We start from the raw sequence: 26,058 nt of genomic DNA on the forward strand, positions 1-26,058 counted from the left end.
GAGTTAAAGGTTTTGAAAAATTCCCCGGAACTCGGTCCGATCAAGCACCTGTGGGAAGTTCTGGAAAAAACAAGATTGATCTACAGAGACCCCATCGCATGTCTTACAAGACCTGAAGGATCTGCTGCTAATGTCTTAGTGCCAGATACCACGGGACACCTTCATAGGTCATGTGGAGTCCATGCCGTGACGACTCAGAGCTGTTTTGGTGGTGTGAGTGGGACCTACACAGTATTAGGCAGGTGGTTTTAATGTTACAGCTTTTCAGTAAAAGAATGATCAAACCTTAAAGGATATCAAAACCAAAAAGAGGTTTTCGCACAACTAACAGTCTCACTTACCTGGCAGGCCAGCTTTTGTTGCCCACTAAAGTGTAGCAATATAAAACAGCTTTTCATAAACAACTTTAAGAAACTTTGTTTTTGCAACAGAGTCAGATGCCAAAAATGTGATTGGGAAACTAAACACCCATTTGTTGAGACTTGCCAGCAAATCTGAGGGGATGAGAAATGTTTTTAGATGTTTAGATGTATCAGACAGGTATTACACACGTGGACACTTGCTCTCTAAAGTCTCTTACGTTTTCAAGTCCTATTAACTGTGAAGTATTTCCAGTTCTATCAGATTGGCATCATAGTGTGCAGCAGCTATCTGTGCCTGACTTTCCATGACCAAACATTTAGTCAGGCCTATTTACCTTAGCTGTGCCCAGAACCCAAATGCACTTAATATGAACAGTGGGTCACTTTTGTACTGGTAACACAACCGTCTGGTTATTACTGTTCACATGTTAGCGTTTGGCAACATTTTATATAAATAACAAATGTTATTTATGTCTTATTAAACATTTATCTTGTAAAATACAATTTGTGGTGAAATAAGGTAAATAGAAGAGTCTACCTGTGTAGAACATTTAAAAAAAGTTCTGTAAAAACGTGAAGATCTCACTAAAAGGATCTCTAAATCACAGTAAATATTACATGTAATTACATGTGAAAGTGATCTTTTTATGATGATGAAAGGGTTTGAATGTGTTGTCTGCTGAATTTGAGGTATTTTATTCCTGTGCCCCTGATAAACTTCATACTCCAGCATTCCCACCCGGAAGCACCAGTAACATCACTGCTACATGAAAAAATTTCAGAGCGCAAAGCACCATAGAAATGGTTAAATAATTGCAGCCAGAATGCCAGTTTCATGCCTTCTGCATGGACATTAGAATCCCTGAAAAAAAACCTTTAAAGTGTACAATGTGTAAAGCATTTTATTATAACACACTACCTCACATTTAAAAAAGCAAATATACATTTTAATTCTGGTCATTATAAGCTCTTAATCGTTTTGTAGTCATTGTTTTTTTTGTTTGATTTTTTTTTTTTGGGGGGGGGAGAAGAGGGTATCCCTGTTTACACAGTATAGACATGAGTTCTGGCTGTAGCACAGAGGGTCATGTAGTGGTGTGTGAGCAACAGCTAACGGGAAAAAAAGGTTAAGAGAGCAAGCATGAGGCACCTGCTGTGTTTATCCAGGAAGCACCTGTCATCATTCTGTCTGACGTGAAGTTCTCTCTGAGAGCTCCACAGTCCTGTCACTACACACACACACGTCTCTTCAAGTACTGCTCACATGCACGCACGCTTTTATATCAACATGTTCATTATTTTGTCTACAAGCCAACTGTGTGTATCATATAACACATGCTTCATTGCAACTGAGCTTCTGAGCGCACACTCTTCAGGTTGTAAGTGTGGTACTTTAGTGGTCAGGTTTTGTGTGTATGTTTGAGCTTGGCTGTATATGGGTACAGATGGATGAACATGCCTAATTACTGACACACACGCACACTCACACACACATAGCGGAAGTGTGTGGGATAAACACCATGCTCTTAGCTCCACGTTTACTGCCTGGCAAGAAGAATTTTACGAGACTCAAGTCCTCCAGAGCCAAAGTTCAACAAGCTCTGTTGCTCTCTCTTCCTCGCCTCTCTCTCTCCCCCTCATGCTCTCCCTTTTTCTTCCTCCTCTCTCTGCCTCTGGTCACAATGAACACTGACACCATAAGTTAAACCTCAGCATGCCATGAAGCCTTTCCCACAGTGTTTTACAAACATCCACTCGTCTTTACACACACACACACACACACACACACACACACACACACACACACACACACACACTGGAACAGAGAACCAGATACACACGCGGCTTCTGTTAACCCAAGAATGAGGGGGTCAATCCAGTTGATCCCTAGCATGAATGCCTCTCATACGAACACACTGTATCCATGGCAACATGACGCCCCCACCCCATTAACTCTTATAAAAACAATGCCATCTGTGTCTCACTGTGTCCAACTGTACAAATTCAGTGTTGAAAATAGTGCTGCAACAGTTACTGACCCCCAGATAAATCCTAAATAAAAACAATGCACATGAAAATGTCATAAACGCAGAAAGTCTTCAAGAAACAGCTGCTCTGTATGCACATCTGAGTTCAGTGACTCAGCTGGGCTGCCGATAAAGAGGAAGGCCCATGTGTCTAAAACTTTGGCTGTACCTCTACACACTGGCACTTCAGAAGAACTATGTAACTTGAGAGATCTTTTCATTTTCATTTCCCAGTGTGGACGAGTCGGTTGACAGGCGAATTCTGGCAGACACGCCTACCCTTCACACATGGTAATCCACACTGTTCCTTCGTATGTGAATAATCAGCTCCTCTTTCATGGCGTAACCTCTGGTTTCTCCATCTGCTGCCATCTGATCCCCACTTCAGCAGAAAGCCCCAGGGCTCCTACCAGCCCCAATAAAGGTAAAGCCAGATCTGTAATGGAAGCTTTGGTCCTTCAGCTCTTTCATCCACTCTGTCCGTTCCCTCCTCTCCTTTCTAATGGCAAGTTTCTCTCAAGCTGGTCACCCTGTGCCTGTACTTAGTAGTAGGAACCTTGTGTTGCTGGTCAGTGGTTGAAGGGAGACTGCTGATTTATGACACCAGCTTGTATCTGACATCCTTTGTTACCGTGGCGAGGCCTGCACGGCGTTGCTAGTCACATCTGACACCAGAGAGCTTTTCCCGTGTCTGGCTTTTTAGAGCTGGGAGCTGGAGCAAATTGTTCCAGCCCGTGTTAGGATTATGGATCAAAGCTGGAAGTGGCGAGAGACAGAGAGAGCAGTCTACACTAACCAGGTGTTGTGTGTACTGGGTGAAAGGCAACACGCAGCTGTATAGAAAAAAGGTTGATCAGTGCAGATGCTGGTGTGCGTGTGTGTGTATGTGTGTGTGTGTGTGTGTGTGTGTGTGTATCCTCCATAAATGTCTTTGAAGCACTGGTACGTACAACGCTGAACCAAAGCCAACTGGTTTATTTGGATGGTGGGGGTTACTTGCGTAGAAAGCTTACTCAGAAGCGTAAATGAGCTCCACCTACAGGTCTTCAGCCTCCAAGAAGACTCCTGGAGGTTCCCTGAGGCTCACCATCCTGGTTAGCAGAGCTAGGTAGAATCATAGCCTCCACATGCCTCCCTGCTATACCTGTTCATAACACCAGCTGTGCCAGCCAAATTAGCACCAACCTTTAGTTGGTGTTACACTGTTTTTTTAAAGACCTAAAACAAGTGCTGGTGTACTTTATTAGGTGCCTTTTAATGTGTACTGTCATGCAATGTTATAATTGGTCCAAGGATGCTTAAAATAAAAGAAATAAATAAAATAAATATTCCTGACAAACATTCATATTTCACCTAACAGACCTCACACTGTACTACACTGAACTGGATCAACAGAGAGAGTTAAACTGTCTAGAGGCTCTTGTTTACTTCCCAGGGCTGATGGCTGTGGCACTTCTGGGAGTCTATTTTGGCTCTCGGCGCCTTCTTAGCTGAATCGTCGTCATGGTTCTTCCACTGTGTCAAGTGGTTTTGCAGTGAGAGCTTCTGGAAGGTGTTTATTCTGGAGGTAGAGGTAAATTACCTGGACCTGTGCAAAGACATACTCACATAAGGCACTGGGTGTTCCTGTTGTGCTGGGTTTTTAGACAGATGTAGTAAATTCTGAGACAAAGGAGGGTAGCTGTCTGACCTGAACCTCAACTTCTTGGGAGATGTCCACTTGTAGGCCACATTGATCTAGACTTGCCACTGGGAGGCGCAGTAGACTGGGCCCAAACACTGTGGCCAGATTGCTCAGAGACATCTTATTTTGCTGCTCCTTCTCTGCAACTCTAAAAGAGAGAGAGAGAGAGAGAGAGAGAGAGAGAGAGAGAGAGAGAGAGAGAGAAAGAGAGAGAGAGAGAGAGAGAGAGAGAGAGAGAATCAAACTGAAATAGTTAAATACTGATCAGTCTCTACATTTAATGTTCAAAATCTGCCCCTATCTTAATCCATAAACATCACACATAAACTGTGTGATATAAAAATATGCGAGGAGAGATAGAGGTAAATCAATCACAGCCAGAAGCAAACACAGGAAGCTACCATTCAGACAGACAGGAAGTTACCGTTTGAGGTGATGTAATAGGAAGAGAAGAGTGTTGCGATTGACGTCAGGGAGGGTTTGTAGCTCAGACAACATGCTATTTGATCTGAGATAAGGGTCAGCCAGGCCTGCATAAGACACACCATGGATGTAAGACAGACGTTCTATGTGTGTGTGTATGTGTGTGTGTGTTTGTGTGTGTGTGTGTGAGAGAGAGACAGAGAAACTCACACAGTGCTTTGGAGAGTCTCTGGAAATGCTGAGTGGGTATAAGAGGCTCAGGCAGCTCTCTGAAGTATAGCTTCAGTGCTCCAGAAACTGTGTTCACATCTGCACTTCTCACTTTACTCATAGCCTCCCAGTAATCTACAAACGAGCATGACAAAAGGATCAGAGAACAAGAGTGGCTATAGTGTGAGAAACAGTGAGGAAGTGCCAGACAGCATATATAGAATATAACCTTTATTATGAAAAATCTATGCTAATCTACAAACAAACTCACTGGTGTCAAATGCCAGTTTGAGAGCCTGAATTTCTCTGCTGGCTCCTGAGATCCTGTAGATGCCCTCTTCTTCTAGTCCTCTCCTCTCAATCTCCCCCACACAGGAGCGCACTATGTGAGGGACCAGCACACCCTCCTGTCTGAGGGACACACACACACACACACACAGCTGGAGAGGGAGTTTATACATTCCATAGCCTCATACAAAAGTAGAAATCCACATCATATCATAGCATATCATAGAGAAAGTTATCCCAGAACGTGACTGATTCACACGGTAACATTCAAACACACTTTGCCCTTTGCAGAAGCTGTCAAAATCTGTTTGGTCTGTAATATTCCAGTCTTGCATAACTAGATTTCTGTAACTAGTTTGAAAGCTTTTATCTCCCATTTTTGTTTCTTAGAAAATCATATATGATAGTATAATTCATTCACAGCATCACAAAACATGCCACAATGTGAGAAGACACAATGTTTGGACTTTGTTTGGTATTATTTTGTCTTTTGAAAAAGAGACTGAGGTACTCACCTTGCCACATCTCCAATATGCACAGAGAATACGGGTTTCTGCTGCAGAGGGGTGGAGCTAGGTGCCTTCAAGGAATGGGGCACGTATTTGATTGACACTGTCACCACTATCAGGCCCAGATTTAGGGTCATTTTCTTCCACTTCTTCAGTATATCAACAGAATCTAACTGTCTCACAGACACACACAAACACGCACCATAAGAAACAAGTAGAAATTGGAAAGTTAGCAAGGCTAGTTTTCAGTGTTGACAGTGTTGTAATGTAATTATACACAGGATAAGATGTCAAATATTTTATGCCATACCAACATGGGTCCACATGGGGCTCAACCCGCTTACTTCTCTAATAATAAACATCTAAAAGAAGATCCTCACAGTGATAGGATCTGTGACTAGATAGCATTTCAGCATCTTACCTGTGCCTTTGTTAAGGAAACTGATCTTAGCTCAGCCCCAAAAGAAACCCAAGACCTCACCTGTAGTGTAGTTCGGCCCATGATGTCCTCCTGAAACTCAGTGAGACACAGCATGTGGAGGTGCCGTGCTCCATCTACCTGCAACGCCAATTCCTACAGTGCACATAAACACACACACTTCTCAGGGCATGTAGCTTCTCTGTGATTACCTTAAATCTCAGTAAAAATTATTCCTGCTCTTGCTACAGTGCTCTGGTTTGTTTATTTGTTTTTCAATATCAAGTGAAGTCAGACAATAACACCTGAGTAGGTGTTATAGCAAGATAATAACACTTGAGTAGGTCAAGTCAGAGAATTCAAAAAGTGGCCATGTTGATGTGTGTTTGGTCTTTACCTGTTCCCACTGTGGTGTAAGACTATAGGAGGAGAGACACGTTTGGGCTTTCCGATCAAAAATGTCAAAGCCATCAACCTCAACACACACATAGACACCTGCAAACAATTTGAGAAGAAAGAGAGAACAAGTGAACAGTGGACCAAGGGAACAGGCACAGAGTAATAGGGGATGAAGGAGGAGGAGTGATCAAGGGAACAGGCACAGAGTAATAGGGGATGAAGGAGGAGGAGTGATCAAGGGAACAGGCACAGAGTAATAGGGGATGAAGGAGGAGGAGTGATCAAGGGAACAGGCACAGAGTAATAGGGGATGAAGGAGGAGGAGTGATCAAGGGAACAGGCCCAGAGTAATAGGGGATGAAGGAGGAGGAGTGATCAAGGGAACAGGCACAGAGTAATAGGGGATGAAGGAGGAGGAGTGACCAAGGGAACAGGCCCAGAGTAATAGGGGATGAAGGAGGAGGAGTGATCAAGGGAACAGGCACAGAGTAATAGGGGATGAAGGAGGAGGAGTGATCAAGGGAACAGGCCCAGAGTAATAGGGGATGAAGGAGGAGGAGTGATCAAGGGAACAGGCACAGAGTAATAGGGGATGAAGGAGGAGGAGTGATCAAGGGAATAGGCACAGAGTAATAGGGGATGAAGGAGGAGGAGTGATCAAGGGAACAGGCACAGAGTAATAGGGGATGAAGGAGGAGGAGTGACCAAGGGAACAGGCACAGAGTAATAGGGGATGAAGGAGGAGGAGTGATCAAGGGAACAGGCACAGAGTAATAGGGGATGAAGGAGGAGGAGTGATCAAGGGAACAGGCACAGAGTAATAGGGGATGAAGGAGGAGGAGTGATCAAGGGAACAGGCACAGAGTAATAGGGGATGAAGGAGGAGGAGTGATCAAGGGAACAGGCACAGAGTAATAGGGGATGAAGGAGGAGGAGTGATCAAGGGAACAGGCACAGAGTAATAGGGGATGAAGGAGGAGGAGTGATCAAGGGAACAGGCACAGAGTAATAGGGGATGAAGGAGGAGTGATCAAGGGAACAGGCACAGAGTAATAGGGGATGAAGGAGGAGGAGTGATCAAGGGAACAGGCACAGAGTAATAGGGGATGAAGGAGGAGGAGTGATCAAGGGAACAGGCCCAGAGTAATAGGGGATGAAGGAGGAGGAGTGATCAAGGGAACAGGCACAGAGTAATAGGGGATGAAGGAGGAGGAGTGATCAAGGGAACAGGCACAGGGTTATAATGGATGAGGGGGGGGCGAGTGACCAAGGGAACAGGCACATAGTTAGTGGATTAGGGAGGGGCACTGTTAGGCTCTCCATGGTTGGATGATTAAACACAACTGTAGGACACTTATCTGATTGCTTATGTAAGCCCTATATCAGTAGCGTATCAAAACACTACCAAGCATGAACATATAAAAATTTGTTAAAACTAAAAAATTCACAAACTGTAATTTAAATTCAGCATGACGTGTGTTTGTGAGTGTGTGTACACCTAGCATAGACATTACATACTTGCAGGTTGCTGCAGACCACAGGCTGAATGTACAACCACACACACGGTCCCACACATGCTGCTCTCCTCTATGTCTGCAAGCAAGTTGCACACACACAGTTACAGAGACAACAATAACTGAAATGAAAACTTCAAAAAGGATATGCGTAAAAGATATAAAAGAGGTCAAATGGGAGACTGAGCATGCATGCACACGTGTGTGTGTGTGTGTGTGTGTGTGTGTGTGTGTGTGTGTGTGTGTGTGTGTGTGTAAGAAAGGTACTGACCAGGCTGAAGGCAGCAAAGGGGTGGCTGTTGAGTCATTCTCAGTTTGATACAAGAGTTAGAAAGAGAGAGCAAGTCCGGTGGCACAGTCTGAAGGTCTGAGACACCAACAAAACCACATATGCATGTGCGCACACACACGTACACAACCACAAATACACACACGTACACAACCACAAATACACACACATACATGAGAATAAAAATAACAGGACACAAATGCACAAACTAGGAGATGTTTTATATACGGCCTCCTCACCCTCACTTTTGAGTTTGTTGATTGCCTCCCTCCACTCCTCAAGCTCATGGAGAAACGATAAGTGAATGGTGTGACTCTGGAGCAAGACAGAACAAAAGAGGGGTGTCTGTGCAGACCAATCAGCTCTGGCCAGTGTAGTTGTGAGTGTTTTTCTGTGCATTTGTGTGTGTGTGTGTGTGAGAGAGAGAGAGAGAGAGAGAGAGAGAGAGAGAGAGAGAGAGAGAGAGAAAGAGATGTTACCTTACTACTGGTACTTTGTAGTTCTAAGATGAATGAAGCTTTGTGTGTGAGAAGCCAAATTTCACATGCTGCAAGCTTTTTTCTACACCGATCAGTGGCACGAGAAACAGATCCTTTACCTTCATTCTGTAACACACACAAGCCCACACATACATTCCCAATACTTTACCAAGAAATTTTCATTGAACACATTCACACCAATAGCATAGACACATCCGCAGACTTACCTTCACAGGCGCTCACACACAGTGCACACATACCCACAGACACTTGCAAGTATCCACACAGAGGCGAACGTGAGTACACACAGTGCTATGCACATCCACAAGCTTGCCTTCAAAGGAGTGCACACACACAGAGGCGAGTACAGGCAAGTTCACACAGTAACATGCACATCCACACAGAGGCGAACGCAAGTACACACAGTACCGTGTACTTGCGCAGGGCACTCCTTAGGTGGAACAACTTTGCTCTCATGTTGCTAATTTTGAGCTGAAGGTCAGCTGGTGGCTCCTGCTCAGACATCCAGTGCATCTTCAGTCCCGCCAGTGGCATATACCAACAGAACCTGTAGTAAGACTGCTTCCTGACACCCACCCACCCACACACACACACACACACACACACACACACACACACAAACACACACTCAAATTATCATAGAATAAAAGAAACATCAAAGTAATGTTTGAGAAACATTCCTTTTGGTGTTTTTTGAAACATGATAAAATACTTTAGAAATGTGCCATCAGACCTATCTGGGAACTGTGGAAGTGTGGTCTTAATATTCAAATGCATATACTTGATTGACATTCCTCTGTCTAAGCCTGCTGTGCTACTCAAGCAGAACTATAGTCGTGGCCAAAGATTTGGAGACAGACACAAATTTTGGCTTTCACAAAGTTTAGATCCTTTTGTCAGATGTTTATATGGCATAGTGAAATACAATTATAAGCATTTCATAAGTTTTTAAAAAATGTTTTAATGACAAATACATTCAGTTTAAGCAAAGACTTAATATTTACAGTGTTGACCCTTCTTTTTTAAGACTTCTGCAATTCGCCTTGGCATGCTGGATATCAGTTTCTGGGCAAAATCTTGACTGATGGCAGCCCATTCTTGCCTAATCAGTGTTTGGAGTTGATCACAGTTTCTGTGTTTTTGTTTGTCCACCCTCTTTTTGAGGATTGACCACAGGTTCTCAATGGGATTGAGATCTGGGGAGTTTCCTGGCCATGGACCCAAAATTTCAATATTTTGTTCACCAGGCCACTTGGTTATCACTTTTGCCTTGTGACATGGTGTTCCGTTAGGCAGTAAACTTTGTGAAAAAACAAAATTTGTGTCAGTCTCAAAACTTTTGGCCACGACTGTACACACAACGGGGCAACTGGAAAGAACTAAGTTTGGTTAAGCCTAAAGGTACGAAGCTACCACTGCTGCTGCTGTGTTGAACACTTTGACAGTAGGTTAACTTCCCTTTACTTGTTTCTATTCACTGTCTATTGCTCTATTTGCTCTTTGTTTTTTTTATTGCATTTTCAGTAATATTTTCAGTTAATTCGATTATTGTTAAATTATTTTTTTACTGACACATTTATAGAGTTTAAATTGTAAATAATTAAGACAAATCTTGCCATAGGCATTTCTACTAAGTGGTAGTATGTATGTACACTCTGTGTGTGTGTGTGTGTGTGTGTGTGTGTGTGTGTGTGTGTGTGTGCGCGCACGCACAAGTGTGTGTATGTGTTTCTGAATATATACCTAAAAATAAGAACTTTTAGAAATGCACAAATTGCAGAATAATTTAGTCACTCACCCCATAGCTCCTTCTTTCAGTTTGACACACAGCAGTAAGTCTGTATATAGAAAAAGGTGTCTAAAGCTTCGCCCACCCTCATTTACATCCACCACAAACCCATCACGCACTAGCTGCCGTCTCTGTAAGCCACACGCAAACAAAACATACACAGTAAATTCTCACTTTGTGTTGCAGCTAAATTTCAACTAGATTAAATAGATGAATGACCTAACTTGGAATGCTTCAAGTTTCCTTCTCTAGTCATTGCTCAGAAGGTGTGTGTGTGTGTGTGTGTGTGTGTGTGTGTGTGTGTGTGTGTGTGTGTGTGTGTGTGTGTGTGTGTATGTGTGTGTTTGAGAGAGCAGTGGCATTAATGTGTAACTTTGCAGCTTTGCATTTTGCAGCTGGGGCTTCAGTATGTAGGACTACACAAAATGGACTAAATATAATTTTACAATTGCAGCATTTTTTCAATAAGCCTTGATATTCAGAATATGCTGATGAACTTTAGATGTTACATGGTTAAAGAATGGCCAAATTATTTGCATTTGTTCAATTTTATGAATACACTGACTCATCAAGAGACCCTCACTACACTCATGGAGAATGACTACAGTTGATCAGCACATGACAAAAATCATAGAGGTTTTGGTAGAGCCTCATTTACTATAGGCTTGTGATATTAATACTGCATAGGTACCTCTCCTCTGCTGAGAGTGACAGATGTCTTGCATTGCGACCCCTCGTTGACCCCAGACAGGAAGCTGCTGGAGACACGGAGTGCTTCCTGTATCAGTGCACTGTCGTCGTGCTTAGTTGGTGTGTAATTCAGAAGATCCTGAAAGAAGGAGGAGACACAAAGGTGACAGTGCAAGTCATGCAAGCTACAAAAAGTAGAACAGGAGACCAAAGAACCATTAAAATAGAATAATAGATTATTATGGAATCAACCTGTTGAAAAGCTGTCTTACATGCAGCACTAAAGTAGTCTTAGTCACTCTGTCCAGAGGCTTGTAGAGAAGAGCTGTGACATGAGACATATGAAAATAAGCAAGCCATGAACAGCTAGTCCCATTCTGTCAAAGAGGAAACCAGCAGGCCAGAGAGCCTTGGATTACCTTCAAAGGTGTACTTAGTTCTGCAGCTGTCTGGCCCTTTGCCAGACATCATGCTCTGAAATGACAGGGAAGTGGATGGGACTGTGAGCTCAAGCATTCTTCTGTAGAGGCACAAATCTGCTGCAAAGAGGACCAAACCACAGTGTGGTACGCACCTCGGCAAGCATGCGGAAGCGGGGCTCGGCCTGAGTGCGCTTCCTTACAGTCTGCACTGCGCTCTCGTAGTTATCGATGAACCCGCGGTATAATCCTAAGTGGCTCACCTGTGCAACATATGACCAGAATGCAACCAGTCATGTTACTGCTCCAACAGGCCCAGCAGGAGAAAGCAAAAAGATCTAAAAGGTCTCAGAATAAAATATGCAGCTCATCTAGTAGTTACGTTTGAAGGGAAGGGTGTTGAATGAAATTAATGAAATGTTAAATGTTTTGCTTGTTGCTAGTTAAATATGCTATGTGCATAGCACACACACATGGACACGCACACACACACACACACATACACACACAGGATATGGAAAAAAAAAACAACACAATCTTACAAACTTGAGGAAGAGTTCTCCCACAGAGAGCTGGGAGTCACAGTGACCCAGCTGTGCAGGGAGGCCCTGCTCCAGGTCCTTAAACGACTGCAGTTTGGCTCTGAGGCCAGTGTAGAACTCTCTATGAAGATCTCGGAGCTCTGGCAGCTGGTAAAACACTGTCTGGACCTCCTCAAGAGACAACACGGGCTGGGATGTACCAGCTGAGGCTCTGAGTGCCTTCATAGGCTGGATGTAAGACAATAAAAAAGAAAGAGAATGAATGAATAAACAGTAGAGCAGGAGAGATTTTTTTAGAAGTATAACAGTTATACTTTTGATAAAAAGTATAACAGTATAACAGTGTGAGTGCAACAGAAGCTTCGTTAAAGTGGTTAGACCATCATGCATATATAGTATCTATGTGTGAAAAAGGAAGAGAATGTGTGTGTGTGTGTGTGTGTATGTGTGTGTGTGTGTGTGTGTGTGTGTGTGTGTGAGAGAGAGAGAGAGAGAGAGAGAGAGAGAGAGAGAGAGAGAGAGAGAGATTTAGGTTTGACCAAGCTGAGAGATAAGTGTCAGTCCCTTTTGATTTGGGAGACAAAAGATGTCTCTCCCTCTTTATTACTATGTACAAACAGTAAAATAAGACTTAACTGAAGCAATCTTTGGCAATTATTACTTTCTTTAAACTTCAGCTTTTATTAAACTGACAGTAATAAACTGAAAAGGAAGCAACACTTCACATTTCACTTTGGAAAAGAGAAGTTTGACTACAGACAACAGAAACTAGAAGAATATTTCCCTCCACTATGAATAACATTATTTGAGAAGTAGGAGGAATGAAATTAGATATGCTTCCAATAAAATAAATACTCAAGCGACCAGTCACACCAATACTGCTTATTTTTACCTAATAACATTTTTTGGCATTTTCTTAATCTAGCAAAACTAAGAAAATTATCTGTTTGTGTGTTTTAAGGTAATTTGATAAGATACCAAAGATGCACATATTTAGTTTTTTGAGCCCACTAACAATGTATTGCCTACAGTATTGAATTTGAAACTTGTGTGCATATATGTGTGTCAGAGAGTATGGTAAATGATTTTCTATGAAGACAGCCAGTCTCCATAGTAAGGTGGTATCTAGATGCTTTTATGGAAGTAAATGGCCCTTAGGATTGGTTAGAAAAAAACTATATGCAAACCATCACATCTCATATACTGTGTCTGTGTGTGTTTGTGTGTGTGTGTGTTACCATGAGCAGAGTATCTAGCTCAGATAGGTATGTCTCTTCACTCATTAAAAGCTTTCTGAGCACAAGTAGCCTCTTCATCAGCATCTCCTCTGAGCTTTTGCATGTCTATAACAAAAAAACTCCTTTTATTCTAAATACTTATTTCTGCCAGTACAACAGCACAACAGAGAATACTATTACCAACATTAGCAACCTAAAACAACTCCACTTACCTGAAGGACTGTTTGGCTAAGAACATGTAGTTCTGTGTTTCCCAGTGCACAGTTATCTTGTGTACTGTTAATGTTTTCTAACACACCAGCTTCCCTGATTATAACTCAGGAAGCACTGGTTAACTATTTGAGGAGCTGACTGAGACATGTTGTTAGGAGTTATCTGTCTTTTACTGTTTATTTAGGCAAGTGTATTTTAAAATACGTTGTTAGAATGTGTTGATTTTTTAGAAAAAATAAATAAAAGTTTGCAGAACAGAACCTCCGCATTGAAAAATGCTTGTGTGTGTGTGTGTGTGTGTGTGTGTGTGTGTGTGTGTGTGTGTGTGTGTGTGTGTGTGTGTGTGTGAATTCCTATGAAAATCCTATACATAGCCCAGAGTAAATAACATTGTTAGAGTTCACAGCAAGTTATGTTCATTCACCGGTGTGTCTGGAAGTCCAAGTCCCTCAGTGTGTAAAGTGCTGTTAGAAACCCAGTCTGTTTCATCACCAAACACGTCCTGCATCAGGTCCTCCTCAACCACTATAATACAGAAATACATAACATGACATCTATTGTTTGGGGGGGGGGGGGGGTGGAGGATTGCAAAATATAGATACAAAGTGAAAATGCCACAGAAAATATGGGTTTTATGCGTCTAAACCTACCGGGTAGCCCACAGGATATGAGGTACTCCACGGCCTCCTCATAAAATTCCATCACCAAAAAAAGTGTTCAGTAAATGCCCAAGCAGCACCCAGTATAAGCAGACTATGTTTTGATCACGACCCACACAGCCTGATAGCCCTTGCTCTTGTTGTTTTCACTTCAGTTTTTCATATGAAATCTAACAATAAAACCAGTGAGTTCTTCCTGTTCCTCTGACCACGAGAGAGCGCGAGAGAGAGAGAGAGAGAGAGAGAGAGAGAGAGAGAGAGAGAGAGAGAGAGAGAGAGAGAGAGAGAGAGAGAGAGAGAGAGAGAGGCTTTTGCTGATGCCTGAATTTGTTGCCACACATTAGAAAGCCACACAGTTGATTTTTTGGTTATTTTACCTTTAATGATGTGTTCACGATTTATTTTCTATTATTATCTTTATTTATTTATTTTTATTTTTATCTATTTTATTGTCATGGCCAATATTTTATGTTTTATATATGCTTACTACTGTTGCTTTGGTGAAGTGCTTTGTATATAAATGTATATACAAATAAACTTGTTAAAAATAAATAAATAAATAAATAGCTTTGCCCTGCCTTCTTGACTAAAGACCCTACATTTGACCCAAACTAACAGTTAACTGAGGCAATCTAATTTGAATCAACAAATGTTACAGAGAAAGCGTCCACCTCTCAGGTTTTGGTTCGATGTCTAGTTTGCAGGGTGCAGGAATAGACTAAGCACCTTGGACAGCACTGCAAAAGAAAATCACATACAGCTCTGGAAAAAAAATAAGAGACCACTCCAATTTTTTCATAAATCAGCATCTCCACATGTACAGCAGCCCTTCCATTCAAGTGTTTGTTGAATTCCTTCACAGACACACATCATTCTACTTAATGAGATGCTGAATATGTGATCACCTTAACAAAATCCTATTCTAACGAGCAACAGTATAAAAACCACTGCTGCTGTCATCACTATTCTCTTGTTATAGAACCAGCTGGATGGGAAAACCAATCCTATGACTACCCCAAAAAGTAAGTGCAGTCAAAACGCAGCTACAGACCATGCCAAGAGTTGAAAAGAAAGGTTCTTAATGAGGAAAAGAAAGGTTCAATTGTAGCTTTACTGGCAGAGGGATACAGTGAGCGTCAGGTTGCTTCTATCTTGAAAATGTCAAAAACTATGGTTCATAAGAACAAGGTCAAGCAGCAAACACATGGGACAACATCAGCTACAGACTGGCAGAAGTGGAAAACGACTCTCTACCGACCGTGATGATCACCACCTCATTTGAATGTCACTTAACAACTGTAAGATGATGTCAAGTGACCTACAAAAAGAATGGCATGCAGCAGCTGGGGTAAACTGCACAGCGAGGACGTTTGAAACAGGCTTCTGGAGGCAGGGCTGAAATTGTGCAAAGCTAGAAAAAAGCACTTCATCAATGAGAAGCAAAGAAGAGCCAGACTGAAGTTTGCAAAAGACCATTAGGATTGGACCATAGAGGATTGGAGTAAGGTCATCTTGATGAGTGCAGTTTTCAGCTTTGTCCAACACCTGGTCGTGTAATGGTTAGACGAAGACCTGGAGAGGCCTACAAGCCAGAGTGTCTCGCACCCACTGCGAAATTTGGTGCAGGATCGGTGATGATCTGGGGTTGTTTCAGCAAGGCTGGAATTGGGCACTCGGATGAAAAACAATGAACTTTAAAAATATATATATCGGAAATAAATTTGAAGTGTGTATATTTTGTGAAACACTGCCACCTAGTGTTAAGATTTTGCATGAGTTCGTTAAAAGTCCGAATACATTTTCTAATTGTTTTCATTTCTAATTCTGTTTTAACTTTAGGCTATTAAAGCTCTGGCAATTAAAACAAATAGTTAATAATTGACGTTATGTGCTTCTTTAAACATTGCCACGAGCCATTACGACGACATAATAGGGATAGAATAAAGAATAAATGGTTGGTTTGCATCATTAAGCCAACTCCCTGTTATACTAGATCGTTATCAAATTGTGGGCATTGTTGAGTCAGCCCGTCTGCAGTTTACTTTCCTGGAACCATAAAAATGGCAAAGGGAGTCGATAAGGATTGGAAATGCACTACCATCTTTATGTCTCAGGAATTGCTACAGACTAAGCATGATTCAGTCGACTATGAAAATGAGGTCATTCACAACAGGAGGTTTTACACATCCGGTGCCAGGTATACACAACCACTTTTACAATAGTGAGTCCATAGTTAATTTAAACCTAGTGTTGTCTGAGGGTTCTTTGTTTAGACGTGAATGCACTTTAAGTGGAAACGTAACTGAAATCTGGAAGCCCATCTGCTTGCTGAACGTGTGGCTCTTGCTGCTAAATAGACCTGGCAAGTTACAACAACACTGCCGCACGGGTTCGGGACCGCATCGCACCGTCTCCTCCACCGATCTCCTGCACGGTCATTTCCCCGCTCACAGCGACCACATCAGAGGTTCTCAGTACAGGCTGGAGGAGGAGGCCCTGGAAGAACCCTCTGGTAAATTGATTCAGTTTCCTGACTTGTGTAAAATAAACGATATGCTTCCTGTTGAGAAAAGAGACAGACAGGCTATATTTCATGATTGAAACAAGGCCTTTATGCAGACTTTAACTGTTAAGGTAACTACGGATTCAGTTGCAATCTTAATTAAACACGTGATGGTCTGTGCATGACAGACAGGCGATCTTCCCCTGTATCGTGGCCTTGATGTAGCCTAAATGAGAGAACTCCAGTAAGCCTATTTGGTGTCGATGTTTTGATGTCGCCCTCAGCAAACATGTGTGGGCATGTTATCAGCGCATGTGAATGATGTCCAAAACGGATTCAAAACTGTGGCTTGAGAGTAAACATTACCACAGGGTTTCTCTTTCTCTTTCTCTTTCTCTCTCTCTCTCTCTCTCTCTCTCTCTCTCTCTCTCTCTCTCTCTCTCTCTCTCTGTGTGTTAGTCACATACAAGGTAAGGGGAAAGGAAGATTGTTGGGATCATTAAAAAAAAAACTAAAGAGTTGGTGAAATAATGGACTAGCTCCTTTCATCTGTTCCCTTTTCTTTACTTAAAACTATAGAGAAGAGGAACAGCAAAGGGACAAAAGTCATGGATGTACTGGATAAGGAGAAATGGGAGAATGCCAGAGGGTATGGGGCCCAGCCCAAAGAAGAGAGCTTGGGGTTTGTCAGTGAACAGGAGGAAGAAGAGGATGATAGTTCACTACCCAGAACTGGATCACAAACCACTGACTCAGATAACTACAAGCAGGTTTAGAATCATACATTCTAGCAACATTTTGTCTTTACTTCTGTGTCCAGTGTTGCTAGTGCAGGGTGGCATCAGCTATGTCCTGCCCTTGCACACACAGATGAGCTCTTAAAGGCCTTAAAAATGATTGTGAGTGATGTGTTGAGTGAATGCAGCGTTGTGTATGGAGCACACGCATGCTTCATAACGTTTTCTAAATGCATTAAAGATCTTTTTTTGCACAATATGTAGCCTGTAGCTAGGCATTCCTCTCTAAGGTAGCGCATAACTCACAGCTGTATACTAAAGAGAAACAGTTTGCTGATTGTTTTCTCCTCAGTGTGAGTTCTATGAAAAACATAAAAGAAACTTTTCCCGTAACAGCTTGCTTGAAATAACAAGAATTTTACAAAATAACAATTTAGCATTAAGAAATGGCAACATAACATTTAATCTGGGCTCTCTTTTTTTCAGGGTTTTCATTGTTTACCAAAGAGTCTGGTTCCTTCTGAAATCAGCCACTGCCTGTTTGAGGTGGAGGTTGGTGTAAAACATCATGTCTGTAGTTTGTTATTGGACCATAGATTTGTTTTTGCATGCATGATGTAGACAGTAACCACAACCACACATTATTCAGTTTCACTCACAGCTTTGGAAATGGTCAGGCACATCTTTGGAAAGCAGTACGGTTACAGTATCATAAAAGCATATTGGTTTGCTCTCCAGAAAAAAGAACTGAGATTAGATTAGAACCTACATTAACCCTTTTGGGCTCATGAAGAAACACCCAGTTTGATTGGACAGTTTCCAAAGAGCAGTGTGTGGGTGAGTGAGTGTGTGTTCGAGGTCAGCAGAAAAAAATGTGTTTGTACTGTGCAGAAACAATGCAGAATAGTGGAAAGGGAGAGCAACAGTGTGAAGAAGAAGATGGGGATGGTGCACCGCAGTGTGCAGAAAGTGCAGGTAGAGAGAGAGACAAACGAAAGATAACCAGCTCTGCTAAACATCTGACAGCTATTTGCTTTTACTGATTTACTTGAAACCCGGTTTAATTATGTCTTTAAACTACAGTGTATGACTATGAAAACAGTTATGTTTAGATTGGCTCTGCATCATCACACACAGGACACCCTGAGGACACTCCTGACTTATCTGGTTGAAGATGAAAGCTTCAGTGACCAAGCCAGCAGTAGCTCTGCATCCCTAGTCTCCCCTGCGCCCACCACTCCAACTCCCACAAAAAGCCCTGCTGTACCCACACCTGCGCAGCCTGTGCCTGCCCCTCATCCACACTTTCCTTTCCACCTATCTACCCCTCACCCTAGTTGCCACCTTGGTGTGCACCCCCCTCCCAAGATGCACTTTCACCCTCACTATGAGACAGCTCACGCTGTGACTCGGAGGCCCTCTGAGACATGCCGCAGTCAACTCATTCACCCACAACCGTGCTTCCTAGACCTGCCCACCGAGCTGCCCAGCTGTGGCCAGAGGAGGGAGGAGGCGGGTGCCTTCCACATCTTGACGAAACTCAGGTACCATAACTGAACACAAGTACCGGGACTGAACATTGGCCTTATGAATGAACACAGGCCCCACGACTGAACCAAGTACCATGACCAAACACAGACACCATGACTGAACTCAGTTACTATGACTCAACTCAGGTACTGGAAACAAGCTGCTAGCACTGTTTCTAATACCTAATAAACTTTATAAGAGAATGCCTTCAGCTTTAACACTGGTATCATTAACCATGTTTATTGTACATGAACAATCTTACCAGTCCTCTGTCCTTCCCTCACCCTCTCGCTTTAACTGTCCCTTTGTGTTACCCTTCTTTTTCCGTCCCTTCCCTGTCTTAGAGAGAGTGTGGAGCAACTGCTTTCGATTCAGAAGCGAGAGTACGAGGTGCACAAGGAGGTTCTCGCACTTGTCCGTGAGCTCGGCCCACTGCAGAGCCATAACCAGAGCTATGGGCTCAGTGCTCAGCTCCAGCAGGTCCACCACCAGGCCAGCAAAATCACTAAGCTGTGAGTGTGTGTGTGTTCCTGTCTGTGTATGGACCAGACTGACATGGGTTTTTAAGGGGCTGTGGAATAGGTTTTGGAGCAGCAAAAAACAGTTTCATACATTGCCAAGTTAATCTTGACGTGTTTGGAGCATTAAACGATTGCTTAAAGTATTAGTTCTAACTATTTGTTGCATGATTCCCACACTACTCTATGGGAATCAAATGAAAACAACTTAGTTTATGGTTTACATGAAACGCATCACATGTCCAGTTAATGTTTTAACCAAGCTAGCTAGGCTTTTAGGAACCGTTTAACAAAATATGTTCTGAAAATCTATTTAGACTAATCCTGTTTATTAAAAGTTGTTTGACAAGTAAGGTCTTGTACTTGCCAGTACTTTTGTAGTGCCACACTTTGTAGTGCCACATAAATGGAACTTTGTTTGTTTTGTGTGTGTGTGTTTAAAGTCCTCTGCTGTGTCAGCGATGCCAGGCTGGGCTCCCACAGATCTTAGTGAGTGAGGTGTAGAGCACAGAAGCTTGAAGAGAGTCCTGAAAACTCCCTGAAATAAAAATCAGCAGACAACATCAATACCCCCTCTATGTCACTCAACTCTCTTACTGTAAAGGACTGGAATTCTTAAAGCATACTACTACATGTTAACCACACAGAGAGGTTGGTCCAAAACAAGCACATGTGGTATGATACTTAGATACACCAAACACAACAGTGGAAACAATGCACTTAAAATATCTGAGCATGTTCCTTTTTGCATTACTAAACAGAACCAAACAGCAGTGCAGATGGGCTGTTGGTTAGATGTGTCTAAGAAAAGCCCTGGAGAGAATTAGAAGAATAGGAACATTGGAACCCAGAATCAGTACCATTAACAGCATTCACATTTAGACAGTAGGCCAATAACACAGACAGCAGTGCCAACTTAGAAAACACTTCCAAGTTTTATTTATGATTTTTATTTACATTAGTAAGGGAACAGGCCAAATATGACAAAGGAACTGCATTTATTTAGCCAGAAGTAAACATTTACTTATTTGATAAGGCTTGTATGAAATTGGGTCAGGAAAAAAAATATAGTTAGGGACCAGAGAGGAATCTAAGAAATAAACAATAACCATAAACAATTTCAGAGACACATTTTTACTTGTTTATTTCCCTCTCGAATCATTCAAACATTTTGAACGTAGGGCTTTGAAATGCACAGCACAGATTCAAATGACTGTGACTAGCCATGAATCTGTTGAGTAATCACAGTACCAGCACGAGCGCGCATCTTTATCTCACGAGTCATCTGGCACCATGCACATGGGTAGCAGAAACAGAGCGTGCAGCAGTCATCACAGCAGGAGCCCTGGATGGGGGAGGGGCAGAGATGGTGGGAGGGAGATGTAGATATTTAGTTCTTTTGTTCTGTTCACACAGCAATGCTCACTGGTTTAACATACCCCCCCCCCCCCTGCTGTAAGCACAAATTAATATATGGACTCCACCCAGAATGAGGTTACATTAGAATGTGATTTTTTGGAGACTATCTGTGCTCTTCTTCTTAGGTCTCCATTTCATTAAAGTGAAACAAACTGTGGTCACAGCCAGGTGCATTTTGGTTTCCAAAAGCAAAATGGGCCCTAGCTTCAAAATACAAAAGACCTGCCACTACTACAGGATGTGTGCATGTGCATGTGCGCATGGCTCACATGAATGTTGTAGCGCTCCCTTATCTTACTGCGGAAGCAGCAGGACACAATCATGCAAACATCCAGAAGGGGCATGCAGAAACACCAGCCGAACTGAGATACAGCATCACACTGCATGCATGGAAAACACCACAGACCACAGCAACCTGCACACACGCACACGCACACGCACACACACACACACACACACACACACACACATTTTCAATGGCAGTATTTAATGGTAAAAAAAAGCACATGATATTTCAAAAATGAAAACTTTCTTTTGAAGCACAGAAATAGAAACAATATGGGGTGTACTTAAACACACGATTGATTACACTTTCCTATGCATGTATGAGACAGAAATCAAGTGTGTGGGTAGGACTGTGTGGTAGGTGTCCTTCAAAACTAAAGCAATACATATAATGTGTATATCTATATGTCCTTACACACACAGAATAATATAATTTCAACTCAATTTGCTTCCAGTGATGCACAATATTTTTTTCTGAATAATATAATATGAATTATAATATGAATATGGATACATGCACTGGGTAGTCTGCATGTTTATTCACACTGGAATACCGTAATAAACATGAAAAACTACTTGATAGGTGTGTCCAGGAGCTGTCACCCAGTTATATATACTATTTTAAAACAAGGTTACAAAACAAGATTTAAAAAAACCCTGAAAATAACATCCTATTCAGTGTCACAGAATGCTCCCTTTCCCACTGTTCATATGATACGTCCCGTCGCATGCAATGGATATTCATCGTCTTGTATGTACCCACACCCTTCTTTTTATTACACACTCGCACCTGCTTAGTCTAGTGATATCTTTGTGTATGTAAACCGCTGTGGGAGTGTGCATCTTGGCCGGTCTTTGTTCTTGTTCCTGTTTATGTTCATGTTAGTGGTGCATGTGTTCACTTTACCTGTTTCCTGTAAGTGTCACTTTACCTTACAGTTACATTCAGTTATTGTTTAAGTTTGTTCCTTTTGTTATATGGAATTCTCGCTCAGGTATGTCATGGTCTAAACCATAACAGCCCAGTCCAGCCCAGCCCAGGCTCCACCACAGGAAATATTAACAGGACCTGCACAGCCGAAACTTCAACAGTTCAAGGGAGCAATGGGCAGGGCTGACCTTCACATTTAACAGGATCTCAGACAGGTTATTAGTTTTCTCTGCACTGTTCAATCTGACCAGTTTCTCAAACCTTTAGACTGTTACATACTGAACAATACATGAATTAACGACAAGAAAATGAAATATTCATTGGTGTTTTGTCACTTCAAAACTATTGACCAAAGGCGACACAATTTTTTAAAATTTAGCCACCTTGTTCAAAATGTCTTCCTCAAGTGATGAAGATATCCTTTTGTTTCTCACCAAAAATATTTAAATGCTGATATTATGTAGCCTACATCCAATTTTGGAAAAATTAAAGGAACATTTTCCAAACATAGCTCTGTAACTTCTAAGGTTAATATTTTCAGTTCATCAACTAGCCTATGTTATGGAAAAATTAAAGGAACATGTTCCAAACATAGCCCTGTGTCTTTTACGGTTTCTAAGGTTAATCCTTTTATTTCATCAACTCACCTATGTTATCACATAAACCTTCAATATAAGACGTGGGTTTGTCAGTCCCTTTGTTAGGCAAATTTCAAATTTAGCCTTTGTTTCATCAATAAGACCTAACTCAAAATCTAACTAGATCAGTTGGTATCCAGTCTAGGCCTATAGCTAGCTAGCTCACTGCATATAATTAACATTAATTGTCATTGTCATTTGACAAGGCATTCAAAGCAGGCTCAAACATATAATGTGGCTAACCTCAGTGAGCAAGCAACTGATTTAGACCTATCTCACTGATTATGTGTGGGCCAACTTGGTACTTCACTAAACCAGCCAATCGATGTAGAGCTCATCAATTATTCATGAGGTCCACCAAAAAGGGTTGCAAAAAAGAAAACAGCTCTTTTCATTCTAGGGTCAAATAATAGGATTGTAAATGGGCATGTAAAACTGGGCATATTTTTGCTAAGACCAAAGTCACATTCATTCTATGCAGTATAGACATCAGAGAACAACTTAAAATACATAATAAATGCTTTTTTTTGGCAGCTTTAACTAAAACTGAAATAAGGAAAAAACAACATTTCCAGCCCTGTAGCACAAGACTGTCACATAACTAAAATGTACAAAATGTGTTTTTTTTAATGCACTACACACAATATATGTATAATCCTATAGTGTACAGTTTCTAGTTTCTAAAGTTGTAGTTTGGCAGTCATTATGAGGTTTTGGCTATAGGTTTCTGTAAGGTTCCCTCTGATAACAATGAATCCTTAGGGAACCATTTGTTTTGCTTATAAATGTGGTATAAACACAATACTAAACAAGTGGAAGTTCTACTGCTTTGATTCCGAAGCTGCTGATAATCCAAGTCTGTATGATCACCCTTTCCTCAGTATCACTGTCTTAACATGGTCTTAGACTGAATGTTACATCCACTAACACTTTTTACTGTCACTTCAGAAATTAAACACGATACATTATACTGTGTGAAATGAAATAAACAAATTCAATCCCTTTGAAACCTATAGATACATTTAGCTCCCTTAATGAATTGTTTGCCCTCAGTTACTGACTTACAAGTGCTCATGTCTGAGCAGCAGTCCAAGAGACTTGAAGTCCAGGTTCCAGAACTATAGGCTGTGTGGGTCATCACTGTGGTTACCTGCTGTTGGACTGCCATAGCTAGTAAGAGGGAAAGAGAGGGATGGATAGAGAGAGGAAAAGCCAAATGAGACTGGAGTAGACATTCTGGAAGTAGACTAGACTACAGTCAATAGCCAAAATAAAAGAAAACTCAGAGGAAGAGCCATTTGGTCAAATCACAGTCTGTCGCTATTGTTATATACAACCTATGATGGAAAATCAGTGGAAACAATAACAAGGGCTTCTTTTCTGAAGGACACATCGCGTCTTTTTGATTAGTCGCGCAAGGTTAATGCAAGCGATGAACGCACAATTCCACGAACACAGCCTTTACTGTTGGGTAAAGGTTGACACCTGGCTGTAGTAGCATGGCTAAAATATCCCAGACAATCAGAACTAGTTGGTCATCTCTCTAGACAAACCAAACATGTTTATTTCTGAACGTGTTAAGTAATGCCATCGAGATTTGTGGTAGACTAGAGTAATTTCTGTTAGCCTTGAAACCCCCACCCCCCACCCGCACCAGCAATACCACTACACTATTTCCTGCCCCTGTGCATACATGGCAGGGTGAAGTCAGATTTATATGGTTTTGTCAAACGACACTGAAGAGAATTTGTAAAACCCACATTCATATTTGTACATGTTTGGGCAACTGCAACGGCTTTCATCATTTTGCTTTTCTTCAACCTAGTCATCAACTGGATCATCGTTACCGAAGACCGTCTGCGGAATCACGCGCGCTTTGTGCTCGTGTTCCACTTGCTGTTTCCTGCCTTGATATACTTCGCAGTATGTTTCATCTTCTACCCGCAAATTGACCTGGATGTTACCATTTGACGCATCTACCATAACTATCCTGACCACCAGTGCATCCAACATCCTATTCACTATAACGGCAATGGCGCCGGACCGATTTTTTTTTTTCATTTCGCACTCAAGAGTCATTAAGTTTTGGAATTGTAACATGAGGCCCTGCATCCATCATTTCCCCTAAAGTGGATTTGATTGTTGACAGCGGGAGCTGTAGGCCGTAATAGTACATACAATTTTACTGATCTCGATTTGTACTAATTTGTACCGTGACTAATGTAGAATTCAATAACATTAAGAAATATCCCCCACCACGCACCCAATTCCCTGGTCAACCTTGTATTTAGACGAAGAAAACTAGGCTACTCTATTTTATTCTACTTTAAGTCAATATGAAATTTAAGAATCAGACGAATCCGAGGCTTTTTGGGTACTGCACAGAAATATTGATTGTGCTAGTGTTATTACCCTATAGACGTCATAAATATTAAATGATAAATTCAGGTGTTCTAACTTGGCCTATTGCAAAATCGTTTTAAAAATGGAATTTTGTCTTTGAGACCCTCACCTTTTTACTCTTCAGTGGCAAATCCCCAAATTAAACTGTTGCTTAAACGTGACGTTTAGTTGTACGAAGCCTCTCAAGGGAATCCAGTGACTAAACAGCCGTTACTGGGCATTCAGATTGCCAAATTCGTGTATTAAACACACGTGAAACGAAACTTTACTGAATCGAAATGACACGCCTTTTTCCGTTAGCTTGGACGTACATTTATAAACCATAGTTCGAAAAATTGCAGACGTTTTATCATAAATAGACTAGTTTAAAACGTTTGTTCCTTTAGCATTTAAAGGTTGATGCCCGTGCAAACTACTTGGAATAGGTAAATCCATGGACCCAAATTAGTTTCTCAAGGAAAGTTAGGCGGACACAGATGTCCAAGGATTCTCAGTAAACCGGAAATACAGGTGCACGATTTTCAAATTATTTTATGGGTTTGTAAAGCCTTTGTTTGAGCAAGGTGCTTCGAAACTTGGTAGGGCGCGTGTTACCTTGCTTTCGATTTAGTGAAAAAGAGTCACCCACTGCCAGTTGTACACTAAGGTTCGCTGCGATCCTGACATTTATGAAGAAGTAACTAGTGCCAGTCAGGAAGGAAAGTATCGGCTGGTCAAAATTATAATGCAAATGTAAAACTCTAAACGTAAATTAATATAGTTAAATAAATAGGGTCAATGTTTAGGGAAGACACACAAGAGGGCTGTTCCAAAAAAGAAATCGTCCGCTGTAAAAAATGTTCAGAAATGCTCTAGGAATGAAGAAAGCACAACATAAGTTATACAAATAATTGCCCCCAAACAGGAAAAAAAAGGATTTTA

At 41.6% G+C, this 26,058-nt stretch overlaps 4 protein-coding genes across 4 annotated transcripts in view; 2 read left to right on the forward strand and 2 right to left on the reverse strand.

The window, feature by feature from the left end:
* Positions 1 to 958, forward strand: part of ntn5 (netrin 5) — a 16,177-nt gene extending 15,219 nt beyond the window's left edge. Inside the window, exon 7 of the mRNA XM_027008677.2 lies at positions 1 to 958. This exon is cut by the window's left edge and continues 1,995 nt beyond it. The gene's annotated coding sequence lies outside the window, so the exon portion shown is untranslated.
* Positions 959 to 1,297: 339 nt separating this feature from the next.
* On the reverse strand, positions 1,298 to 14,315 carry si:dkey-33c9.6 (active breakpoint cluster region-related protein). The gene is made up of 22 exons (XM_027008676.2): positions 14,165 to 14,315; positions 13,939 to 14,039; positions 13,302 to 13,406; positions 12,064 to 12,291; positions 11,677 to 11,784; positions 11,522 to 11,576; positions 11,375 to 11,427; positions 11,104 to 11,241; positions 10,422 to 10,543; positions 9,032 to 9,188; positions 8,603 to 8,728; positions 8,363 to 8,438; positions 8,106 to 8,201; positions 7,839 to 7,913; positions 6,319 to 6,416; positions 5,985 to 6,077; positions 5,510 to 5,676; positions 4,978 to 5,117; positions 4,707 to 4,841; positions 4,498 to 4,603; positions 4,080 to 4,221; positions 1,298 to 3,977 (listed from the first exon to the last, which is right to left on the reverse strand). Exons 1-22 carry the CDS (start codon positions 14,214 to 14,216, stop codon positions 3,891 to 3,893), a joined length of 2,460 nt encoding a protein of 819 aa, XP_026864477.2. The 5' UTR covers positions 14,217 to 14,315; the 3' UTR covers positions 1,298 to 3,890.
* A 1,918-nt stretch (positions 14,316 to 16,233) lies between these two features.
* LOC113567682 lies at positions 16,234 to 19,994 on the forward strand. Its single transcript, XM_035519979.1, has 7 exons — positions 16,234 to 16,370; positions 16,531 to 16,685; positions 17,256 to 17,446; positions 17,900 to 17,965; positions 18,551 to 18,957; positions 19,288 to 19,455; positions 19,905 to 19,994. Exons 1-7 carry the CDS (start codon positions 16,234 to 16,236, stop codon positions 19,963 to 19,965), a joined length of 1,185 nt encoding a protein of 394 aa, XP_035375872.1. The 3' UTR covers positions 19,966 to 19,994.
* A 383-nt stretch (positions 19,995 to 20,377) lies between these two features.
* On the reverse strand, positions 20,378 to 25,480 carry ponzr1 (plac8 onzin related protein 1). Its single transcript, XM_026995784.2, has 4 exons — positions 25,247 to 25,480; positions 23,800 to 23,904; positions 21,150 to 21,295; positions 20,378 to 20,806 (listed from the first exon to the last, which is right to left on the reverse strand). Exons 2-4 carry the CDS (start codon positions 23,900 to 23,902, stop codon positions 20,681 to 20,683), a joined length of 375 nt encoding a protein of 124 aa, XP_026851585.2. The 5' UTR covers positions 23,903 to 23,904; positions 25,247 to 25,480; the 3' UTR covers positions 20,378 to 20,680.
* Between the last annotated feature and the right edge of the window lie 578 nt (positions 25,481 to 26,058).

This window comes from Electrophorus electricus, chromosome 19 (genome assembly GCF_013358815.1).
Source record: "Electrophorus electricus isolate fEleEle1 chromosome 19, fEleEle1.pri, whole genome shotgun sequence".
In the NCBI taxonomy this organism is placed as follows: Eukaryota; Metazoa; Chordata; class Actinopteri; order Gymnotiformes; family Gymnotidae; genus Electrophorus; species Electrophorus electricus.